Here is a 22,377-nt window from a genome sequence, read left to right on the forward strand (position 1 = left end):
GGGTTCAATTCTGTCACCTAGGAGAACCGGGTAGGAAGCAGCAGCTTTCAGTCAGTACTTGGGGGCACCTGTTAGTATCCATGCGTGTTGGCCCGAGTAATAGAATTAATGTCTCGGCGAGTCTTTATAGTAAATGTGTGTTTGTGTCTCTTTATGGAAAATGTGTTTGTGTCTCTTGTACAGCCGGAGCACAATGCCCTCCCGTAAGGTGACACCGAGTCGCTTCTCGGCTCAATCGACAGAAGGGAAGCTCGGCCCTCTAGCCTAACCCACGTCTGTCAGCGCGCGGGGGCAGGATGCCCGAACACTGTGAAGCACTCTGGGCCCCGAATACCCCGGGGTTTTGGCGCGTTGGTAACAGCGCTGGGCACTTCCTGGTAGTTTTATGTATGAGTAGCACTCAGGGCAGAATGAGGTTTTATTGCGGCCCCTGCTTTAGCACCTGATCTCTTTTTTTGCTTTGCAGCTTAGAGCTGCGTCTCGGGCTTCAAAATAAATCCAATTAATAATTCTTATGGTCGCTGTGTTTTCTGGGACATTTCTTATGGGGTTCGCAATGTGGAGAATTTCCGATCCTTCATACAGAATTTACACGGGGGAAGCATTAAAAGAGGAGACGGGCATTAATGCGGACGCGGTGGGTGACGCCGTACCTCGCGCTCTAAAAATCAGCTGTTACCCAACACTAAAGCGCCAGGCTTTGAATGAATCGACTTTGGGAATAATTACCCAAACCTGGAGACAGGTAGCGGGTGTTTTTGCTCTTTCTCCTCTGAACCTCTGCGCTCGCCATCAATGCTTTCTCCCTTTTCTGCCCGTCTCGTCTCTCCACTCGTGGTGGTCTTATATACTTGTTTATCGATCACTTTCTTGCACGGGTCCTAGGGGAGGCTAATCCTGCTGTTGCATGCCACCTCCGAGCTCAGCTATGACACTCCGCATAAGCTCTCCTACTGCTAAGCATCCGCGGATGAGATCGGGTTTACCAGCGCAGTCAGTATGCTCCAAAATCATGCCCAAACATCTAGTTTTAGTAATCTCGGCACCCTCTAACAAACCTAAACATCTGTTTTCTCATTTAAATACCCTCCTCCACCCCCAGTGCCTCATTTCCAAAATCATTGCCCAAGACCTCGACAAACACTTGTGGAGCTTAACCCAGCTCTTCAACCTCTAGCTTTCCACTGCGATGTTATCTTTATTTCTCATTTTAAAGAAACTACAGAGCCTTTAACAATACTCTAGCCCTATATCTCCATTCTCATCCCCAAATACTCTCCCTCAAGCATCATCATCTTTGGTCTTCCCATGCTCTCCATCTCTCTTCAAATAGCATCAATTCTTCCCGCAAATTGAAATCAGGATTTTACTCGTGTCGGACTTCTCTGTAATTCTCATTCTGACAGTCTCTTACCGTATTCAAACTTTAAAGGCTCACTGAAACCTCACTTGTTCAGAGAAGCATGCAATCCGTCCTCATATACACACATCCCGCCTTCTGAAAGGAATCATGTTCTCCCCACCTTCGCTGTCTCCACGCCACTCTACATCGCTCTTGCTATAATAAACTAAAGCTTACCCCAAAAAGTTTGTCGCCTATTTTTATATACTTTTCTAGAATGACCCATGTGAGTGAAGCCACTTCGATTTTACACATTCACACAGAATATACCATCAATTCACTTCTATAAATGTTATTTTACAGATTCGTGGAAATTGTTTCGTTTGGGATACAGTCTAGTCACACATCCCTTGCATGTTAATGATTTGTGTAATATTACAGTATGATTCGATTATCTTGGTAAATGTTTAAAAAAAAACAAAAAACACTTGTTGTCTCTGATCCTTTGGTTATCTTAACCGCTTCAGCTTGCAGAAGTACATGGGCCCAAAGTTTGCAGTGAGATGGGGGAGAACCAATTCTCCGATCCTGCAGTCCTTATAAAAGTTATACGTGTTCTTGAAAAGCACTCTGAAGCTGCTGAGGTCCTGGGGCTCGGCCAGAATTCTGTGTTCGGAGGCCGCGAGCTCCAGCGCTCTCTCCACGACACATTCGTTCTGCAGCTGGGACAGAGAACAAGTGGAGTAGACAACCTCACCTCCGATCTTCAGCGCCTGCAGGCCGGCTCTGGAAAGGGGAGAAAGCGGAGGTATTCATACTACGGCATGTATGAGAGCGATATCGCATCATCCAGTACGGTGTCATAAGCACAATGACCTCGCCAGTCACTCATTACATAGCAATAGAACTATAATCACTTTTTTGTGTACTGCTTGATCATCTCATCGTCTTTTGGAACTGTAGGAAGATCACTTGAGACACTTACACCAGGAGCTCCACCTGTAGCATCGGAAGCATTTGGCGCTCTTTAGTCCTCATCCGGTGGAAGATGTTATTCTCCTCTTCAAGAAGGGAATGGCGGTCTGTGGTACAAGGGGCATCCACCAGCACCTACACCATACACAGGGGCAGAATGAACTATGAGTTAAAAGGCAGATTTAACTGCAGGGAATACGTTAAAACGTAAGAAAGTACAGGAGCAGTAATGTAAAGAAATGTTTACTTTACTGAGAAGGCAGTAGATAAGTGGAACAGCCTCCCAGCAGAAGTGGTAGAGGCTAATACAGTGAGGGAATACGGTTATCCTTAATGTAAGACAAAGCCAATGACTGATTAAGGTGTGGGTTTACATCAGAAAAAGTATTAAATTATTAAAAAAGAGTTTCTGAACAAAGCATTAGATATTTATAGGCCCCCCAAACGTGCATCATTTAATTCTGATAAAGGAACATCCAGTAACATTAGAAGCTCACCCGGTCGTATGTTCTTTCCTCCAGTTCTCCCCACGTCCTTCCGTCATAAGAGGTGACACGTACTTTGTCTTCTGTTCTTAGTTCCTTAGGAATATAGGACATTAAGACCCTGCGAAGACGGTCACTGCGGGATAAAGACAAATCGTTGGCAGCCAGGTGTCCTGAAAGAGAAAGCAAACTATGAGATCAGGGTCTCCCAGCTTTCCCATAGCTGTATTTTTATGTCCAAAGGGTTAAATTAGACTTCCAATCTGAAAGTATTATTTGTCTTTTCTTTTAAATCATGTTGCATCAGTTTAAGCCTTTAATCACACTTGGCTATCAGATGGGGGTATAAGGCATTTAAAGGAGAGATAGCAAATGAAGAAAGTCCACATAGTTAAATATATAATGATAACGCAAAGTGCAAAGTATCTTAGAGTGCAAATAAAACTAGTTTAATCAGCCTTTATAATGTATACGGTCTGTAAATTTAAGACCAGTCTTGATGGGAAATCATAACATATTTGGAACCGTTACATGTTATATATTTTACTCAAAAAACTATGGAATACATTATGATAATTAACCATTTGAGTATCCATAGGATATGGTACACTGACCATAGTGATCCCACATCAGACATTTAACACATACTAACAGATAGGTCAGTAAGGAAGTAGAAAAGGGAACCATACAAGATAAAATGTCTACCAAAAGGTCTGGCTGAAAACGATTCAAATACAAGACGTGGTTGCCAGAATTGTTCAAGTAAAGAATAGCCCTAGTGCTTATTACAACGTGTTACGTACTGCATTTTCCCGTTAGCAGAAGAGCCAGAGTCTTCCCTCCTGGGGCGGCACACAAGTCCAAAACACTATTATCAGGCTGCACATCGAGAGCTAAAACAGGCAGGAGCGAGGCAGCGTCCATCAGATAGTACTCCAGATAGCCAAAGCAGTCTGGCCTACAACAAAAAAAATAGAAGCACATTTTAATAAACAGTCCACGTGCTTACTCGGCATTAATCTAGAGCTACATTCTCCAATCAAGTTTATTAGCACTAGGACAACATTAAATATATTGTTTTTTTCTATATTATTCTTCTGTTTTGAAAGAATTCCAGTTTTCACATAGTTATATATTCGTTTTGTGTGCGTCCAAGCTGTGTTATTTTAGACCATCCCTACTACTACTTATCATACTGCCTTACGGTAACCAATAGAATATCTCAGTTTTAATCATCCAGGTGGACCCTCTGAAGGATCACAAAAGTGTTTTTTTTTTTAAGATTAATTAATGATGGATCCTAAAGAATGGACATAATACTACACCTGGCTGACGGGAAGCGACTGATGTCACCTCTGGGAAACACAAAGCCTGCGAGTCCAGAGCTGTGCAGTGACGGCAACGCTGCCTTTGCTTTTTCCATCAGATGATACCGGGGGCCGAACTGCGAAACGCCAGAATCCAAGAGAGATTTGTTTGCTTCCTTGATTTCTCTGGTCTCCTTACAGCCATCTAACTGCAACTCTGCCACAGCACTTTCAGCCTCAAAGAGAATGTCCTTGGCACTTAAGGCTGCGAGATTTTGCATGACTTTCTGCCTTTGGGAAAAGTTATTGACAAGAGCTCCATACTTCTGTTCTGAGAGAAGACTGATGCGAATGGAAGGCCACAGATCCCCAAACTGAACACCATAATTCATGTCAAAGTACTGCAGCGCTAGTCTTGCGCATGGTATTGTTGGAAGGGTGGTGGCCTAGAAAAATAAAATGCAAAGAAAAAAAAGTAGCTTTAAAATTACATGTTTCTGCTCCAAAAACAAAAGTCACTAAAACATGGCAGCTACAAAATACGCAGACCTGTGTAAGTGCAGTTTTTAGTGCCCCTAATTACGAAATGTGAGATATGTTTAAATTTAAACTGGAACACACACAGGCTGCGACCATAAACTAGGACTTTACCTTTCACAGTTTATTTGTGTTTCTGGGTATTTAATCAGCAGCAAAACTCTAAACAAGGAGTGATCACCAGGGCTGGATGGGTGAGTACGGGGACCCCGGCTACTATTTACGTAGCATCCAGCCAGACATACCCAGCCGTTGGCCACACAACGCAGCAAGATGAGCAGCCCAGGCATCGCAATCACTATAGCAACCAATAGGCTGTCCCTGCTGACGGCTCCTCATTTATCATCACGCTGTCCAATGCAGGTCACTCTCCCCGGGGTGATACCTCTCCTATTTACTACACCACAACACATCCCACCTCCACAATAATGACAAGAAACCCTACTAGACTTCTGTGCGTGGATCAGAAAAGTTTAAATCACATTCACTAGAAAGCCCAAGTGTAACACGAGTCCTTAATTCGCGCAGATACCTTTTATCGGGAAAACATAGAAAAAAATATATAAAGCTGCATAAGCTTTCAGGGACCTCAGAGGTCTTTACTTCAAATGACAGATATCAGCTTCAACCAAAGTCTGAATTTTCTGATGAGTTAAAACATTGATTGTAAGCCCTAAAGCCCATTACTGCCAGGAACTCTGTGTAAAAGTACCATAAGGCTAGATGGCAGCTCACGGGCCGGGTTCTCAACTCCTCATGTGTCTGTATATACAAATGTATATTTGTTACGCGTGTTAACTGCCCCATTTAAATTATACAGAGCTGAGCATACTAAAGCTATGCTTGATAGGAAAAATCATTAAATATGTTCATTTTTCCTATCAAGCATAGCAGATGCACTGATTAATTACTGAAGTGATAAATTCAGAAGCAAAGATCTGGGGCTTAAATGTAGTGATTTCCAAATAACAGCCACAAATAATCATTTAAACACCAGGGGACAAGCAGCATAATGTAAAAAAAAAAAAAAAAAAAAAAAGATTGCCATTACTACATGTGTGATTGAAAGCCCCGCAGCTCCTATCTAACCTGATTTTAGGGGAGACATATCTATAATTCGTCCTCCCTGCCCTCCATGAGCACATTCCCTCCCAAACCGCATTACCCATTTCTTCTTGAATTTATATCTACGGAAGGTCAGAACATGTGTATCCAGCCTCCTAAACAACAGTCCCGCACACATGGACGCTGCCATCTTGTTGTGCGTCACCAATAGTAGTCCGTGCAGACACTTCAGCCCGGCTTTTGGGTTCCGCTGCGGAAGGGAGTGTAGGTATAAATGCAGAAGCACAGTAGCCGCGACACGTTATGTCTTCATTTGGGTAGATATGATTGACAGCTCAGTGTCTTCTGTTATATTGTCTGTTCTCCAAAAATGTAGCAAGTCATGTGTCCATCATGTGAAATCCAAGATGATATACCTTTGGTGACATAATTTGACTGCATGCCATGTGCTACAATCCATTTTTAACTATAATTATTTATTGATGACTTGTATAGCGCCTTCATATTCCGCAGCGATGTACTCTGTGCTACTTAAGGGCAGTGTGATAATTAATAAAAATGTTTGAGCAGGGCCCTCCTCACCTGTTGTTTCTGTAAAGCTAATTGTCGTGTTATATACTGTTATGTCATGTCCTTTCTAGCCATTGTACAGCGCTGCGGAATATGAAGGCGCTATAAAAATCAATAAATAATAATAATAATTAACAGTGGTGGTTGGTTGAAATTACCAAAGAAGTGAAGAATGGAAATGTAGTAGTTTTTGGATTATAATGAGTGTATTCTGAAAAGAATTCCAGAAAATTAGATGAAAAGGGGGCTGAAATTGGAAAGTATTTTTTTAAGAACACACAAGACTTTATCTGGGGGAGGTCAGAATACATCGTTAGTGAAACTCCTTACAGGAAATTTCACTGTGTAACCGGGCGTTATATCGGGCTAACCAAGCTCTTGCCGATGGAGAAACCCGTTGCTTTTTAATGAATAAATACCAATGTGTACACATCCCACAGCTGGCTTAAAAACTATGGCATATCATATGCTGTACACTTCATTCTATTCACTAAGTTTGCAACTACCTTTACTGCAATGCACTAAGCAGGAGCAGCTCAGACCTTCTCGTAGGAGAAATTCACTCTCCATAATGATATTAGGGAGTTAAAACATTTAACTACTGTGAACCAGGTTATGGGATATAGCCAGGGCCGGCCCAAGGCAAAATGCCGCCTGGGGCGAATTTTAAAATGTCCTCGGCGACTTCGGCGAGAAATCTTCCGGCACTCAGCATTACAAGCCAGCACCGAGACCGAACAGGGAGACTCGCCGCAGAGGAGAGAGAGAGGGTCGCCGAGCGGGTATTGACCACTCGGCGCCCCTTTCTCTCTCTTTCGCTTTAATAAAAAAAAAGGGGCTTGGGGCGGCGAAGTGCCACCTGGAGCGCTTGCCCCACTCGGCTCCATTGTCGGGCCGGCCCTGGATATAGCCCATGGAATCTGGAGCATGCATATCTAAGCTTATTGTGACATTTTTCAGCATGGGTGTTTAATTGCATGAAATAAGCAGGTGTCTTTTACCTCAACTTGGCAACTACCACCTAGAGTCAAGCCCTAGACCACATAATTAAACTGTATGGTGCGGTGCAGACCCTCATTCACTAATCACAATGACCAATGAGAATTGTGCAAATGTCCTAGCCAAGAGTGTAGTGAAACCCCTACAAATACACTGCACCCCTTTTACAAGCAGGAGGGATTAAGCTCATTTATATTTTGAGTGTAGGGTTTTGCATGTAGGGCTGTCCTCATTTCCCTGAATGAGTTTTTTAAATCCCCCATGTACAGGGACTTGTGATTTTGTTGACCCTGCACATTTAGCCCCCTCTGTACCATAGGAGTGCGGCTGCTAGACCGGAGCTCTTCAGCTTCTAAGTGGCAGGCAATTTAGGGATCCTGACTGTTTTCGTTCAAGAATATTATATAATTGTCCAATTTGTCTGTTCAGCCCAAACTACATTGTGTGTCACATCAGTAAGCCGTTACTGGCAGTGCAATACCTTCAGTTTATGGCCAAATATGTTTGTGCTCATTTAAAAAAGGGTAGAAGAGAGAAGCTCATTTAAAGTATAACTGCAGATGACAAAGATGGAGTTTCCAAGACAGGTGCTTTGATTTTGTGGCATCCTACAAGCATCAAGGTGAGACATCCCATTGTACAGCACTATTGTACTATTGTACTGCACTATATAACAAGATAAAAAATAATCTCTGCTGGACTTTCATACTAGTTAAAACGCACTGAATATCACTCATATTTACAGTACAGACTGACCTGCTTTACGCTCATCACATTCTACCTAATTAAGACAATTTGACTTGGAGCAGGGTCAAAGCCTTTGGGCTCTCCTGTTTATACGACCCCAGATCAGTCAGCTGTGTATGGAGGATGATTTGAATTGTAGTCCAATGGCTAGGAGGCCACCAATGAAAACCCTGGCATTGTTTAACAGCAGTGGGATATCTACAGGAACAGATATATCACACTGATGTCTTCCAATGTTATACATGAAAACATACATCAGAAATACATATAAAATTAGACCACGTTAGAGTGAGTAAACAGAGAAGAGAAGAAATAATGTTTAATTCCACATAGAATATATTTATTAACACGAGCAATCACAGCAGATTTCCATACTGTATTTTAGATATCCATGCCAGGAGATACTTTCCACTGTCTGTAAGATAATGGTATTGGCAACAGGCTCAAGGAGTTATAATCCATTAGCATGAGGAGTCACAAAAGCCTAACATCAGACTTTATACAGATGGATGTCGGTGAGACAATGATTTCCTTAGAAAGAAAAATCTCCTACTTCACGTGCTTGAATAATTTGTGGGCCACCTGAAAACAAAAAAAAAAAAGTTTAGTATCCAGAAAAACAAAGTACCAAATTTATAGCCAATTATATTATATCTACCTCAATAAAGGGACTGTACCATGGCATTTTTTTTTAAATTTAGCATTGATCAGTCAGTCTCACATCCGGAATACTCCTCCCCCCCAGCAGAAATGAGACTAATACTAACAGACTATTTCTAAGACCCATTCTCTGCACCCAAGCTGGCTATAAGCAGGTAGTTTCACAAAATAAAAACGACCCATTTAAGCTTATTGTTTCCAAATGATGTATAGAATACATATAAAAGCAGTGGATTGTTTGCTGCTCCTCTATTAACAAAGGGCATTGCACTCACACAGTGGTCCCTGGCATGTAGGAAGTCAAAGAGTTCTTCAGTGCACTCCTCTTCCGTGCGCGAGCGGGAGTTGACCCGAGTCTCACACAGCTCTAATCTTTCTCGAGATTTCACACATTTCTCGGATTGCTCACATTGCTCCCTGACCGCTGTTAAGGGATCCTGTAGGAAAATGGGATCAAACATCGAATCAATGATTACAATCTCACCTTTACAGGGAACGATGTAACTGATCTCTAGAACCGTATGGAGTTCGAGCTGTGCCGGTTTATAAGTATTCTCTTAATACAATATGTACATTTTTTTTTTCTTATCTGTTGTTAACGGGGAAATCATGGAAAATAAATATTTTTTTGCACATTCAAGAAAATGCTGCACACGGTAATGTAGTTTAGCACTGAAGAAAACGTTTCATTTCATTTTTGTTCCAATAAAAATGTTTACCTGCAAGCTGCCATTGTTGTCAGTCTCATGATATATTAGGTGACTTTCCCTGCTCGCCACACTGAGATCATTTTTATGGCAAACCTTATATATTAGTGCTTAGCCTATGAGGTCTATTCCTCCATAGACTTTCAGCTCAGTGTCAGTATCTGGGACATTAAGACTGAGCCATTCTATGGTTTATCACAAAGCAGTGCGATGAAGAGTTTGATTTGTAGATCGGTCTAAAATAACACAGCTAGATCTCATACAAAATTACTAATACACAGCTGTCTGAAACATTATGCAAAGTTAATTATGAAAATCAGCACAATATTTTTGATGGAATTCTACAACGGCTGGAGTTTAAACATTCGGGGGAAAACCTACAATGCAATATGACACACGGAATGTTCTTTTACTTAAATGTCAATCATCTATGGTTTTCTTATTAAGAATAACCACTTTATTCTAAAATATCTTGCTACACAAACAGATAAAAAGCATATATGTCAATATATATTGCTTATGTAACCAGTGGATGCACAAGGAATTTTCAAAGGAGCGTGTAATGTGCAGAATGGCAACAATGGTGCAATCACCAATGTAACCAATTACTGATTACTCCTTCCTTATTACTTTGTATGACTCTATTTAACACAACTCTCATTGTTTACTGCTATGGAATTTGCAATGGGGTTTATAGGAACATGATTGAGTGCAAAGGTCACCTTGACCACGACCGACATAAAACTAAAACATACTGTAACAAAAGAGAGTTACAGATTTCCACCCGTATCAATAAAACACCTAGAGAAGTACCTTTACACAGGCAATAAAAACCATACCCTTTTCATGGGGCTGATTACAGCAGACAGCATTACCCAACTCCTCACCTGTTGTCTCTGTAAGTCAATTTGTTATGTTACATACTACTTGTTATGTTCTGTCTACCCATTGTACAGCGCTACAGAATTTGATGGCACTATATAACAATAAATAATAATAACAACAAGGTCACAGGCACATTTCATGGGGTCTTCCTAATTCCAGGTCTAATAATGGCAGCTTAGCTGATAACCTCAGTATCAACAAATAATCATTTTTCAACTAGTAAGAACTCCCGCCTTACCACTAATTCCACTTCCTCCTCCTCTTCTTCTTCCTCCTGTAACAAATAACGCAATATAAGTGAATTAAATGTACATTATACATGTATAAATCTGTCAGAGTAAAAAAAAAAAAAAAAAAATGAATATAAAATAACACAAAATTCCTTTATTCACATAATGACAAAAAAATGTTCTATATCATGCATGGTGGTGGATTATGCTCTATGGCCTTTAAAAAGAATTGTCTCTGACACTTGTGCCCCTGTCAGACCATAATGTCTGCCCCAAGGGTAACAATATAATCCGAGAAAAAGGAAACCCGAAGGATGACGGGAAGTCCTCTACGATGCTATTTTCTGATATTATATATAGAGCCAGTGTTCATTCTGAGGCTGTAAGGGTTAATGAAGAATTTCCCTCCATTCTGAAGATATTCCAATAGAATAAATATTCCGCTCTGTTCTCGCGCGTGAGATTAATAAAGCCCGCATGAGTCTCCTCCATGACGCAGAAGATGCCCCCCGCATGACGGCCGCACCCCGTCCCGTACATACAGCGAAATGCCCTCAGAGGATTAAGACTCCTCTCTACTGTCTGCCCCTCACCTCCTCGGGCTCGCCAGCAAACACTTTCTCCAGCTCCAGCACCATCTCTGCAGATAGAAGGACAAGAAGGGGTCAGTAGCCGGAAACACGTCACCAACGCGGCTCCACAACCCGGAAGTGGTGTAAAATTAATGGAGAGGGAGGGTCCGGAAGCGTTAGTACCCGGCGAGCTGTCACTATACTAGCGGAATACACCGTGATGCATTGTGGGACAGTGGGAGAATAAAAACAAAACATGCGGGGCAATGAGCGCATTCAGCTGGCTTCCATGGTGATTGCGCCATATTTAGAACTACACTTTAACACTGCTTTCTAGAATATAGAACAACAGTAATAAAATCCATCGTGTTTGGAAACATACATGCACGTAATATGACGGACTTTATAAGATATATATATATATAATGTTGGATTATAAAATTTACACACTTGTTTGCGTGTATATGTCTGACTATGCAGGCAATTATTATGAATGAGGCGTGTGATGACCTTCCCAATATGGCTACCGAAAGTCACTGTAGTCTCTTCCACGTGACCAAACATTCCGTTGACCTTCCCAAGATGGCTCCCCTCTACCCACCCTGACCAGTAGCTCCCTTCAGTGGCTTTGCGGTTTTAGTCCCTCTTGACTTGTCCGTCGCTCTTGGTTTCGGTTCTCCCCTGGGATGAGCAGATGCTGGTGATCAGGGGAACCCAGGCCATGGAGAAAGCGGTGGAAGATGCTAGAGGGACGCCCACCTTGTTTAAGCTCTGTGCCAGGGCTGTGACTGCCAACATGGACAGATTGGAGCAAGATGTGTGGGGTAAGACCTGGTTCCAGCGGCATAAACTATTTCCATGGAAACAGCCTCTTAAACTGTCAACGTGGTGCATTTAAATGTTGTCAGAGGAGCCAGGGAAGTTAAACTGATGCCACAGATGCCAGTGTGAGTGTGGGCATCCCTGGATCAGAGGAGCCCAGTATACAGGGTTTCAAAATAATGAAGTAACTAAGTGAGGGAAAAAAAAAAGGCAATGGCTGTTACGCTTTAATAATCAATGTGTGTGCGTTAAAATGCCATCAGAAACTCACCAAGACAAAGCCTTTCCTACACACCTGGACAGGTATATTTTAATTTGGGGCGTGACCCCCCCCCCCCAAAAAAATGAACCTGTCCAACTGCTCTTAGGTAAAACAATTTTAGTAACTATATGCAGTTCTTGTTTACTTGATGCAAGAGAACAATCCGTCTCCAGAAGTAAACAACAGGTCCGTATATATTTTATGCCTCCTTTTAATTATAGTAACGTTAAATTGTACTGCGCTGCGGAATGTGATGGCGCTATATAAAACAATAAATAATAATAATAGCAGTTCATAGCGGATGCTACCGTCAGCCGTGAACCTGATTCAGAAATTTTAGAATTCTTTATTTTTTTTTTGATTTCTTTCTAGATTTGCCAGCGGTGATCCTACAAGGAATTTTGCCTCTGCTGAATATTTACTATCTGGAAAGAATAGAGCAAGCAGCAGTCAAGAAAGGTGAGTACGGATCAAGCAACTGCGATTCGTGTATAATATCTGATCAGTTCAGGTTTAATCGATGTACTGCCTCTGCACAAACTTACTGGTGCCTAACCAGTGCCACCAGTTGTTAGCGGGGTTTGTTAAATGATTGTGTTGTAATGCGTTCGGTTGATTTCTTTATTCTCTACATGAAGTAAATAATGTTTTGTAATCTCTGCTGACATTTATATTGGATTTGCTTGCTGTTTGATACATAGGCCTTTCCACTCAATCTATATGGTGCAAGCACTGGAACGATATCATGAAAAGCAAGCCACCAAGATTTGGGGTGAGTTTTGAGTTTTTTGTGCGGGATATGGCTGTGTGGAGCACTTTGGTTTCTTGTTGTTCCGTTATGCTTGTTTTCTACGTACCTGGATCTCACTGTCACAGTGCTGCGGAGGTTATTCAGTCCATCTTAACTATTTGCTGCTCTGTCAAATGGCCCTCCAGTAGGATCAAAAGCCTAGGGCATGTCTAATTTACCGCACCATGGAACACATGGTGATCAAGGCCACCCTTGGGCAGGGGCAAGCTGGGCTCCCAACCCAGACCCCACACTTAGGAGTGCCTCCCTGTTTGTAGTCTCTCCAGATTTCATGGATCACAGAGATATGATGTTGATACGTCAATAGGAAATGATGACGTGAGGGAAAGCGGACGCCTATCTTACAGGTAGAAGACCTTGCAAATTCTTCTTCCAAGGTGACGCTTCTGCCAACACAGGATCACACTACTATTAAGAAAGTATATAGAATTTAAAAAATCTATATATATATATATATAATTACAAACTGTATATGAACGCCTGAAGATTAAAAGTTAATACAGTGAGGTAATGTCAGCATGCATGGCATATACATATAGCCTAAGGTTTGTATCTTTACAGCAGAAATAATGGACCCAATTGGCCCTTATCTTCTATGTTTCTAAAAGTTAGTGTTGCAGCTGTGTTGACTTTGTTGATGTGTTTTGTTACAGACTGTAACTTGCTGGAGGAAAAAGTTCCTGGAAGCCTTTTTCCACAATGTGCTCCGTGGAATTTTGGATGTTTCTTCTGATAGGCGTCTGAACGACAAGAGATTTTCACCTTTGGTTCATAGCTCCCGGCATGTGTCGGAACTTACCATCAGCAATAAGCAGCATGGAGTGTCGCAGCTAACACCAGCAGTACTGGAATGTCTCTCCAAGTCCGTGGAAACCTTAAAATTCCTTCACCTCCGCTCTTCCGACCCCGCCACCCTGAACTCACTGAAGTTGCTTCTTCACCGTCTCATCCACCATGGACAAGTGAACAAGTTGTCCCTGCTTTCCTGGCCTGCCCCTGACAACAGCCTGTTGGAAATGATTTTATGTATCAGTGCTGGATTTTGGCAGGAACATAAGGACTATCCCTGTGTGTTCTGTTCAAAGAACCCACGGAAAAATACAAGTAATACTGTCCATGAAGCCAAGTTTGGGGCAGATCTTGCTCCGAGTGTCTCAAGTGTCCATTCCAGGGATAGTGTAGAAGGGGAAGTAGGCAGTCAAAGTGCCTTGTTGAGCCTGCAGCCTCTTAACATTAGCCAAAATGTTTCCACAGACCCCTATATCACCAACTCTGAAGTCGCTCTTGACCCAGTGACTCGCAGATCACAAGGAGCCGAGTCAAGAAATGTAATGGGTCCCAATTCTAAGCTGCCTTTGGCTGCCTCTGGCGGCAAAGTAGCGTCTACCTCAAGGAAAAATCTCAAATCCGGGTCGGATTTCCAGGGCAGCCTCAAATCCGATCCAGATGACTTATATGACTTTATTTTCAGCGTTCCAAAGGGGGAGGGTAATGATTTAGACAAAAATCCTGGATACAAGGACAGTGTCAAGAGGAAGCCCTTGGAAGAAAAAATAATTGGAATGCCGTTTCTTGAAGGTGCATATCGTTGTCGGAGTGTCAAAGCTCTCAATTTGCACAATATTCCCCTTACTATGAACTCCTGTCGTTCCCTGTGCCAGCTTCTCCGGTCCTGGGTGTCGTTGGAGAGACTGACGATGGCTTACAATGGTATGGTCTTCCTAATTAATATTTAAGGAACCTAAGTGTATTTAAACAACGGCTGAAGGTTTTTTCCCCCCAATAGGCATTAATATCCTGGTCATGTACTCGTTCTGTTCCTTTTAGATCTCGGTGTCAATATCTTCCTGGTGGTAGAAGCCCTCTCTGCTCTGTCGAGGTGTCCAGGCTGCCGTCTCAGTGTCTTCTCCATGAGTGACTTCACTGCTTATGTTCCTACTTTGCATCTGGCCCACACGATACTCACCACCTTCCCCTCACTCCAGCTTTTGTCTCTAAGTTTTGACCTTGAAAACCACAGTGAGAATGAACCGCCCGTGGATTGCCAATTTGAATTTAAAGGTAGGTGAAAAATGCCAAATGATCCTCTACATAAAGACACCCAGAGGCCCTTCTTTTAGGTGAAGTGTTACGAAGTTTAACCCCTTTGTGTCCTGTATAACAAGTTAATGCGTCTTAAACACCGTGTTGATGATGACAAGTTACAAGGTTTGATGGACGGTGTGCTCTGTACTGTGAAAAACAAAAAAATGGTTCTGCACTCAAGCTCCTAGGACAGCATAAACCCTCTTGAAGCATAAAAACAAAGAAAAGGAATCCCAGCACTCCAAACAGCTTCCAGTCTCTAGGACGCTTTATTTAGCGAGAACAAACAAAAGCAAGCAAAAGCTTTTGTTTGTTCTCGCTAAATAAAGTGTCATATAGACTGGAAGCTGTTTGGAGTGCTGGGATTCCTTTTCTTTGTTGGTGTGCTCTGTACCCACCGCCTCTCGTCGTCCAGGACACTGCCTTACAATTAAGTCGGTGACTCACATGATCGCCACACCTCATAGGACTTTTGAAACATTGACTTTGTCTCAGTCACGCTGAGTATGAGGTACAGAGAGTGACAGACAATGTTCTAGATTGTTAAAAAATATAATTTATTAAAAAAGAACCCTTCCTGATAACAGTAATAAACCGTGACCGTTGTTTCATTTTTTGGTGCTAATTTTTTTTGTTTTAAAATTTTATCTACCCTATTTTAAATCCAACACCCCTACTTTGGAAGGGCATATATATATATATATATATATATATATATATATATATATATATATATATATATATATATATATATATATATATATATATATATATTTGTTTTTTGGTGTGGCTGTTTTAGTCCAAAACTGTTTATATACTGACAAAGCTGTAATTTTGTTGGGATAAAGGTTGTTAGTTCAGTTAGAAATTAACTTTCCCAAATGATCACATAGCTATATGTTTCTGTATTTGCAGAAAACCTTCTGAAGCAGTTAGAGATAAGGTTTCCCCAGGACCCCCTGCATTCTGAACGTCTAATATCCATACTGGAAGCCTCTACCTCTCTCACGGAGCTGTCTCTGGACAACGCTACATTTCCAAGCCAGGATGTTCTAAGGCGTGTACTACGAGCACTCACAGGTAACACTTCTCCTCGCCGATGAAACCATGTATAGAATTAACTGACTGTATTGGAATATAAAATCTGGGACCAAATAGAAGAGATTGTTTTTAGCGCATGGACGACAGACCCATGATCTATAGTGCCTTGAGTGCTAATCCTGAAAACCCACCATTTGGTTACGGTACTTTAGGAGCGATATTTAGTTCCTAGCTATACAATACCTGCCAAAATCATAGAAACCTAGAATTTGACTGCGGATAAAAACTATTTTGCCCATCAGTCTAACGCTAGGCAGACATATGTTGTTCTGTCACCATCTGTGCTTCTCATAGCCTTGTTTTCTGGGCACTTTCAGAACGTAACACATCTCTGAGGAGGCTAAACCTGCATGATATGAAGCTAACCGATACGCACGGTGAACTCGTGCACTTACTAAAGAATTCCAGCCTTGAAGGTACAGTAAGTGTTTGACATCACGCGGTGCTTCTCTTCATTGTACGCATGTAGGACAACGTATTCTTTTTCTGAATCTGTTACGTCCGATCATGGCTAGACATGAACTGAAAGACTTGGTGTGTTGCAGAGGTCAAGCTATCGTTCTGTCGGCTGTTTGAAAGAGGTACCGAAGAATTCTTCACTCAGTTTGTTGCTGCACTCAAGAAGAACCCATTTTTAAAGGTCTTGAACATCTGTGGAAATCGTCTAGGTACTGGAGTTTGTTCTGCTGCTGTATTTTGATGGTTTATGGGACTGTAACCCATCAAAGATTATGGAATCTATGGGAATGTGGGGGGGGGGGGTAGATGTGATGTATAAAAATGATCCAGGATAATGTGAATGTGTTTGCTTGACTTGTAAAAACAATAATCTTTTTTTTCTTCTTCTATGTACTTTACTGTTTATAGGAAATGATGGATTGATTATAATGGCAGATATGTATGCCCCAGATTCATTGTCTTCAATTCGCTACTTGGATATCAGGTACAGATCTTGATATAAAATTTATAATATATCTACGGAGTAATCTAATCGGATATCAGGTACAGGAAAATTATTAGATTTGTTTTCGAAAGAAAATATATAGACAGATTATCTGAAATAAAAGGAAAGATGACGAAACCAACAAAAAATGTGAACTATTTAAAGTTAAAGTATTATTATAGAGGAAGTAGGGCAGATAATCTACTCACCAGTAGAGGTAATAGAAGGAAAATAAATAACTGGGTATTAGAGAGGGTCACCAGAATGTATAGGCCAAGCATTTAATAATTACTATCTGAGTCTAAAGGAGGCTAAAAAAAAGATATAAATGAGTACTTAAGATATATGAAAATCCCTAAACTCGCCTCACATTTGCCTATAACTGAAAAGGAGGTCATAGAAGCAAAACATAAATTAAAAATTTGGGAAGCACCAGGACCAGATGGCTTCGGCAACCTGTTTCTCAAATTAATGAGAGACAGATTGACAGTCATTATTATTAACATCTAACAAAATGTAAACGTTTAAAAGAGAGCTTTTAAGAGCTAATATACCAATATAAAAACAAGGTAAGGATTAAGATTATATAGGGAGCTATAGACCTATGTCTTTATTAAATACCAAATACACTGATTTATTTTAGCAAATTAATAACTATCAAGTAGGATTTATTCCAACCAGACCTTCAACTAATAACAGAATTATAGATAGATTATGGCCATTACTGACCCTGTTATTAGATGCCAAGAAGGCCTTTGACAGAGTCGGATGGGGTTTTTTATTTATTTATTTATTTATTTATTAGAGATGGCTTTAAGGACCTTCGGCTTTGATTGACGGAAGCTTAAAGCTATTATGACATATACAGTCTCATCTGCTAGAACCAAGGAATAACTTCAGAAGGTTTAATGTTTACAATAGCACCAGACAAGGGTGTCCATTGTCTCCTCTGCTATATGTTACTGCTATAGATGCAGAGACAATATTAGAATATCAGGTTTACAGAATAAAATTTAGAGATCAAAAACTCCTAGAGTTATTGAAAGAAATATTCGGTAAAATCTCCAATTACAAGCTGAACAAGCTGATCTCTAAATGAACTTGAAATATTCATATGAATTCATTTAGAATCCCTAAAAGCCAAGTTTGATTTTATGTAAAGAAATTTAATTATTTAGGTTTTAAATAAACATCTAATCCATATAATATAATAAAAGGACATTTCTTACCTCTCCTCAAATCAACTAATAAGATATTGAAATCTCATGGTGGGGTAGAATTAATATATTAAAATCCTTCCAAAATGGTTATATCCAGTTAAGATGATTCCCTAAAGGGTCCCTTTAACATGAGACACTCTTCCTTTATTAATTTCCTTTGAAAAGGGAAAAAAACAAGATTAAGTTTAGTGATACTTTCAAGAAAAGTAAATAAATATGAAGAAATACAATAGTTTTAGTGTGCTTTCCCATCCGATTAATACACAAAACAATATGAATTCATCATAGAATTAGTACTTCCTGGAGTTAGCATCTACAATGGATAAAAAAAGTTTTACAGGTAAAGCTGTAAAGAGGAAATTAAAGACCCACCTAGGCTTAGAGAATAAAAAAATAGGTACTCTAATGCTAAACAGATTTCTTCGATATCCGGGACTGGATAAAAAAGGTTACCTCTGTTATAAACGATTTGCTGAATAATAATCTTTCTGAAATATTTCACTAGATGAAAGATATAGAATTGCCTGTCTTTTAAATGCTGCCTTTTGTTAATTAAATAAAAAAAGGTGAATATTAATAATGTTTATTGGACCAACATAAAAAAACACTGTAGTCGTTTTAGTCCTTTGGATCCTCAGAGGTCTTTTTTTCCATCTGAAAGAGAGACCTATGAAGTCCTGAAAGCTTATGTGACTCTACATCTTTTTCTGTGTTGATCAGATAGAAGGGATCACTTTCATCTGTAGACTTCATCTTCTCTTGGGTTAATAGGAATGCTTTATTGGTAAGGGATTTCGGTAGCTTGGAGGAGATGTACGATTAGAACCTTTTAAATACATTAAGACCAAGTTGCGGTCTGTAGGGTTTATGTCTACATCAGGAAAAAGTGGTAGATTAGACGGGGCAAATGGTTCTTAACTAAAGTCAACTTCAAAGCCTTTCAGTTCATCCTATGGATACATTTGGGTCTTTTTTGTGGCCGTGTCCTTCATTATACATTATTCAGATCCCTACAGTAACTCTATAGCTTTATAATAGCAATTACTTACAATCCCCTCTGACCTGACACCTTGCTGGATCATCTGTCTGTGCCAAGTGACAGATACTCCAAATATCTAATGCATCTGTTACAAGAAATAGTATAGCAAGCGGATATTCATACATTTTACGCACGTCTTCGATGCATGAGTATTTAGATAATGTGTTCCTTTTTAATTTTTTTCTTTACCTAGCTTAGACCGAATGACAGCGTTGCATATATTTTTGTTTGAAAATACACTTTTCCTGCATCACACTTGTCATACCGCATTGTTATGAGCAAATCCTATAAATCCACCAGGTCATTAGAAGCCGTAGAGCGGGAATGCGGTTTCTAGTCCTGAAGGCTACGGAGTCTCCAGCAGGTGGCGCTCAAGCTGTACAGGAGGGAGACCTTTGAAAAAGTGCATTTGCTTGCGTTTGCTCTCCATTTGTATATGAAATCCAGAATTAAATTGCATGCTTTTTTTAAGAAAATACACACACTGGAGATAAAACACATGAAGACTTGATAGTTTGGCTATTTCCTATATTTTAATTGACATTTCTTTAAAATGTTTTTGTCATTTCCAGCTCCAATTGCATCAAGCCTGATGGACTGCTCCAGTTTGCAAAGAAAATGAAAAGATTTGGGAAAACCACTCTAAGGCACCTATGCATCTCCCAGAATTTGCTGGATCGGGATCCGATGATGGCTCGGGAAGCCCTACAGTCCTTGGAGGGGATGTGCTGTGTAGTCAGTGACGCCTGGGAGTCCACGCAGTCGTTCGCCGACCACATCAGCGTCATGTGACGCGGCACTTTTAGTTTCCCCTTGTCTCGGATAAGTACATGTTGTAAAGATTGCATGTTGTATATGCAAAAGGCTGTGTATAGAGTTAAGGGAAACATTCTTCTTTTATTTGAAATCAAAGCTCCAAGCTGACAGTCCTTTGCGCATGTTTCCATAATTGATAATGCCTACCGAGTTCTTTCCTGCTTACATGTTCGGTAGGCGCCGATGTGAATGCATGCATCATCTGTTGTCCTTGGAAGACTAAATTCAGACACCAAAGTTTGTGCAAAGCACAGAACTTTTATCCGGATAAAGCCACTTGGATAATCCAAAATTATTCCTGATTTCCTTAAAAAAAAAACCAGTTGTTTAATTATGTACTATATTTTTGGGGGTCTTTTGCCAGAACTTTTCAGATATGCAAGCTATCCGCAGTCTGCCCAGCTATCCAGTGCTGTTCATCTTCATTCAGAGTAAATAGTTGAGAGATAATTTGCAGGCAGGCGGGGGGGGGGGGGTCATACAGTTAACATTGAGGGCTACCGGGTGACCAGCCCCGTGCCAGAGAATTGTTGAGGACGGGGGGCACATCTGTTGCACTCAGCAGTGTCTGGAGGACCAGAAAACCTTCTTAACATTGTCTGCTTACCACTGACATTGATACGATCAAAAATCTGTGCAGCTGATGTTTAATGAAAACTCATATATTTATTGTAGGTTTTTAAGATTACGTTTCTGCCTTATCATATGGAAATATTGAAAATGGTATGTGGTGTTTTAAATGACAGTAAATCCATTTGGTTTTGCGTTACAAAGAGATGCATATCAGTCGAATATTATGTAGTGATATACGGAAGACACTGATCCAAGGGCATAGAAATACACAATCTTCTTTGTGTATGTAAACCTCCTTCAGATGAGAGGCCATATTCAAGAATATCTACCTTTAATTACAGAATTGTCTGAAAGTCAACCAAGAGCTTTTTAACACCTCCAGAAACTTCAAATCCGACCTGTAACCAGCCCTTAAGTGCATGCGCAGCCTTAACACCGATCAAAGAACTTACACCATCTGTATTGATCTGGGTCTGCTGTCTTTAAAGGGAAAACCATACCTAAAAGAAATTTTTTTCCAGGTCCAGCTAAGTAAACTGATTCATAGCATAAAATTCTATTAATTGCTGATTTTTGTGGAAGGCCAGATACCCATCCAAGCCTTTCAGCAGATGGTACTTTGATAAAGCTCAGCGTTTGAGAAGGGCACGATTTTGAGGGGTTATGTACATAACTTAAATGGACTTTCATTGAATCTGTTTTATCTGTTACACAGGCAGTTCATTCAGCACAAATATATAGTTATTTTATATAGCGCCATCAAATTCTGTAGCGCTGTACAATGGGAAGACGGGACATAACAAGTAGTATGTAACAAAATGACTTACAAAGACAACAGGTGAGGAGGGCCCGGCTCAAACAAGTTTACAATTATTCCCATCAACCCCTGCAAATTATCTGGGGGAGGAGTTTCAGGATTTTCCTCCCCGCAATAATCCGGGTCATCATATGGAGACAGCAGCGCTTCCATAAGAATTTATTTAATTTAATACAGTAATATAGCTTAAAGCATCAAACGCTAGATCCAGTTCGTATACCTAGTTCAAAAGCACAGCGGAGTTGAGAGATAGCACTTAAAATGTCTTAAAAGACTTTAATGGGATTGTAAAGATACCTGTTTATATAGCACTGGTGGCGCCGATAGCACAGTAGAAACGGGTTATAATTTCTATTTAATAATCTATAAACAGAAGCATTTTTTGAACAGTACGAGAGCTTGTAAAGCAATCTAAAGAAAATGTTTCCACTTACCCGTGAGGCTATTTCATCAAAACCAGTATTTTTCATTATTTTTTTTTTAACAAAGATTTAAAAAGCTATTCCATGAGCGCTCAATCATCAGGACAGATCAGTGGCATCCCGGGGTACATCATCCTCTCAGCAAAAGAGTGGAAATGCAATTACAGATAAGCCATTGTAGATCCCGGATACACCTGCTACGGCGAGATGTTAAAACAAAATATAAGGGTTTTTGATGGTAGGGGTAAAAGAGCTGTTTTTGTTTTATTACATACGATCCGGCTGGGGACAATTAAAACAATGTAATATATTAGAACCTTTGGTGTTTGGAATCACACTGGGCATCTAGAAAAAATACTATAGTGCATGGCTATTAAAAAAGATC

At 40.5% G+C, this 22,377-nt stretch overlaps 3 protein-coding genes across 3 annotated transcripts; 1 reads left to right on the plus strand and 2 right to left on the minus strand.

Annotated features, from left to right (window-relative positions):
• Positions 1-1,678: 1,678 nt before the first annotated feature.
• On the minus strand, positions 1,679-5,914 carry NSUN4 (NOP2/Sun RNA methyltransferase 4). The gene is made up of 6 exons (XM_053470001.1): positions 5,812-5,914; positions 4,128-4,555; positions 3,606-3,760; positions 2,815-2,975; positions 2,328-2,452; positions 1,679-2,128 (listed from the first exon to the last, which is right to left on the minus strand). Exons 1-6 carry the CDS (start codon positions 5,899-5,901, stop codon positions 1,852-1,854), a joined length of 1,236 nt encoding a protein of 411 aa, XP_053325976.1. The 5' UTR covers positions 5,902-5,914; the 3' UTR covers positions 1,679-1,851.
• Positions 5,915-8,345: 2,431 nt separating this feature from the next.
• On the minus strand, positions 8,346-11,249 carry LOC128500748 (cytochrome b-c1 complex subunit 6, mitochondrial). The gene is made up of 4 exons (XM_053470005.1): positions 11,103-11,249; positions 10,518-10,553; positions 8,963-9,124; positions 8,346-8,609 (listed from the first exon to the last, which is right to left on the minus strand). Exons 1-4 carry the CDS (start codon positions 11,145-11,147, stop codon positions 8,577-8,579), a joined length of 276 nt encoding a protein of 91 aa, XP_053325980.1. The 5' UTR covers positions 11,148-11,249; the 3' UTR covers positions 8,346-8,576.
• A 415-nt stretch (positions 11,250-11,664) lies between these two features.
• On the plus strand, positions 11,665-20,472 carry LRRC41 (leucine rich repeat containing 41). The gene is made up of 10 exons (XM_053469997.1): positions 11,665-11,905; positions 12,538-12,624; positions 12,867-12,937; positions 13,630-14,686; positions 14,804-15,037; positions 15,977-16,141; positions 16,480-16,578; positions 16,708-16,830; positions 17,030-17,105; positions 19,937-20,472. Exons 1-10 carry the CDS (start codon positions 11,776-11,778, stop codon positions 20,154-20,156), a joined length of 2,262 nt encoding a protein of 753 aa, XP_053325972.1. The 5' UTR covers positions 11,665-11,775; the 3' UTR covers positions 20,157-20,472.
• The last annotated feature ends 1,905 nt before the right edge of the window (positions 20,473-22,377 follow it).

Source organism: Spea bombifrons, chromosome 6 (assembly GCF_027358695.1).
Source record: "Spea bombifrons isolate aSpeBom1 chromosome 6, aSpeBom1.2.pri, whole genome shotgun sequence".
NCBI classification, from domain to species: Eukaryota; Metazoa; Chordata; class Amphibia; order Anura; family Pelobatidae; genus Spea; species Spea bombifrons.

Bases quoted from the DNA above. Each gene is read 5' to 3' on its own strand.
- NSUN4 (XM_053470001.1), bottom strand. From the start codon at position 5,901: ATGGCAGCGTCCATGTGTGCGGGACTGTTGTTTAGGAGGCTGGATACA. The intron at 4,556-5,811 runs GTAATGCGGTTT...TTATTTTTCTAG, and splicing joins ATAAATTCAAGAAGAAATGG to GCCACCACCCTTCCAACAAT. The intron at 2,129-2,327 runs GTAAGTGTCTCA...TCCCCTTTCCAG, and splicing joins CTACAGGTGGAGCTCCTGGT to AGCCGGCCTGCAGGCGCTGA.
- LOC128500748 (XM_053470005.1), bottom strand. From the start codon at position 11,147: ATGGTGCTGGAGCTGGAGAAAGTGTTTGCTGGCGAGCCCGAGGAG. The intron at 10,554-11,102 runs GTGAGGGGCAGA...TATTTGTTACAG, and splicing joins TTGCTGGCGAGCCCGAGGAG to GAGGAAGAAGAAGAGGAGGA. The intron at 8,610-8,962 runs GTGAGTGCAATG...TTTTGTTTTCAG, and splicing joins TACATGCCAGGGACCACTGT to GTGGCCCACAAATTATTCAA.
- LRRC41 (XM_053469997.1), top strand. From the start codon at position 11,776: ATGCTGGTGATCAGGGGAACCCAGGCCATGGAGAAAGCGGTGGAAGAT. The intron at 11,906-12,537 runs GTAAGACCTGGT...ATTTCTTTCTAG, and splicing joins ATTGGAGCAAGATGTGTGGG to ATTTGCCAGCGGTGATCCTA. The intron at 15,038-15,976 runs GTAGGTGAAAAA...CTGTATTTGCAG, and splicing joins TTGCCAATTTGAATTTAAAG to AAAACCTTCTGAAGCAGTTA.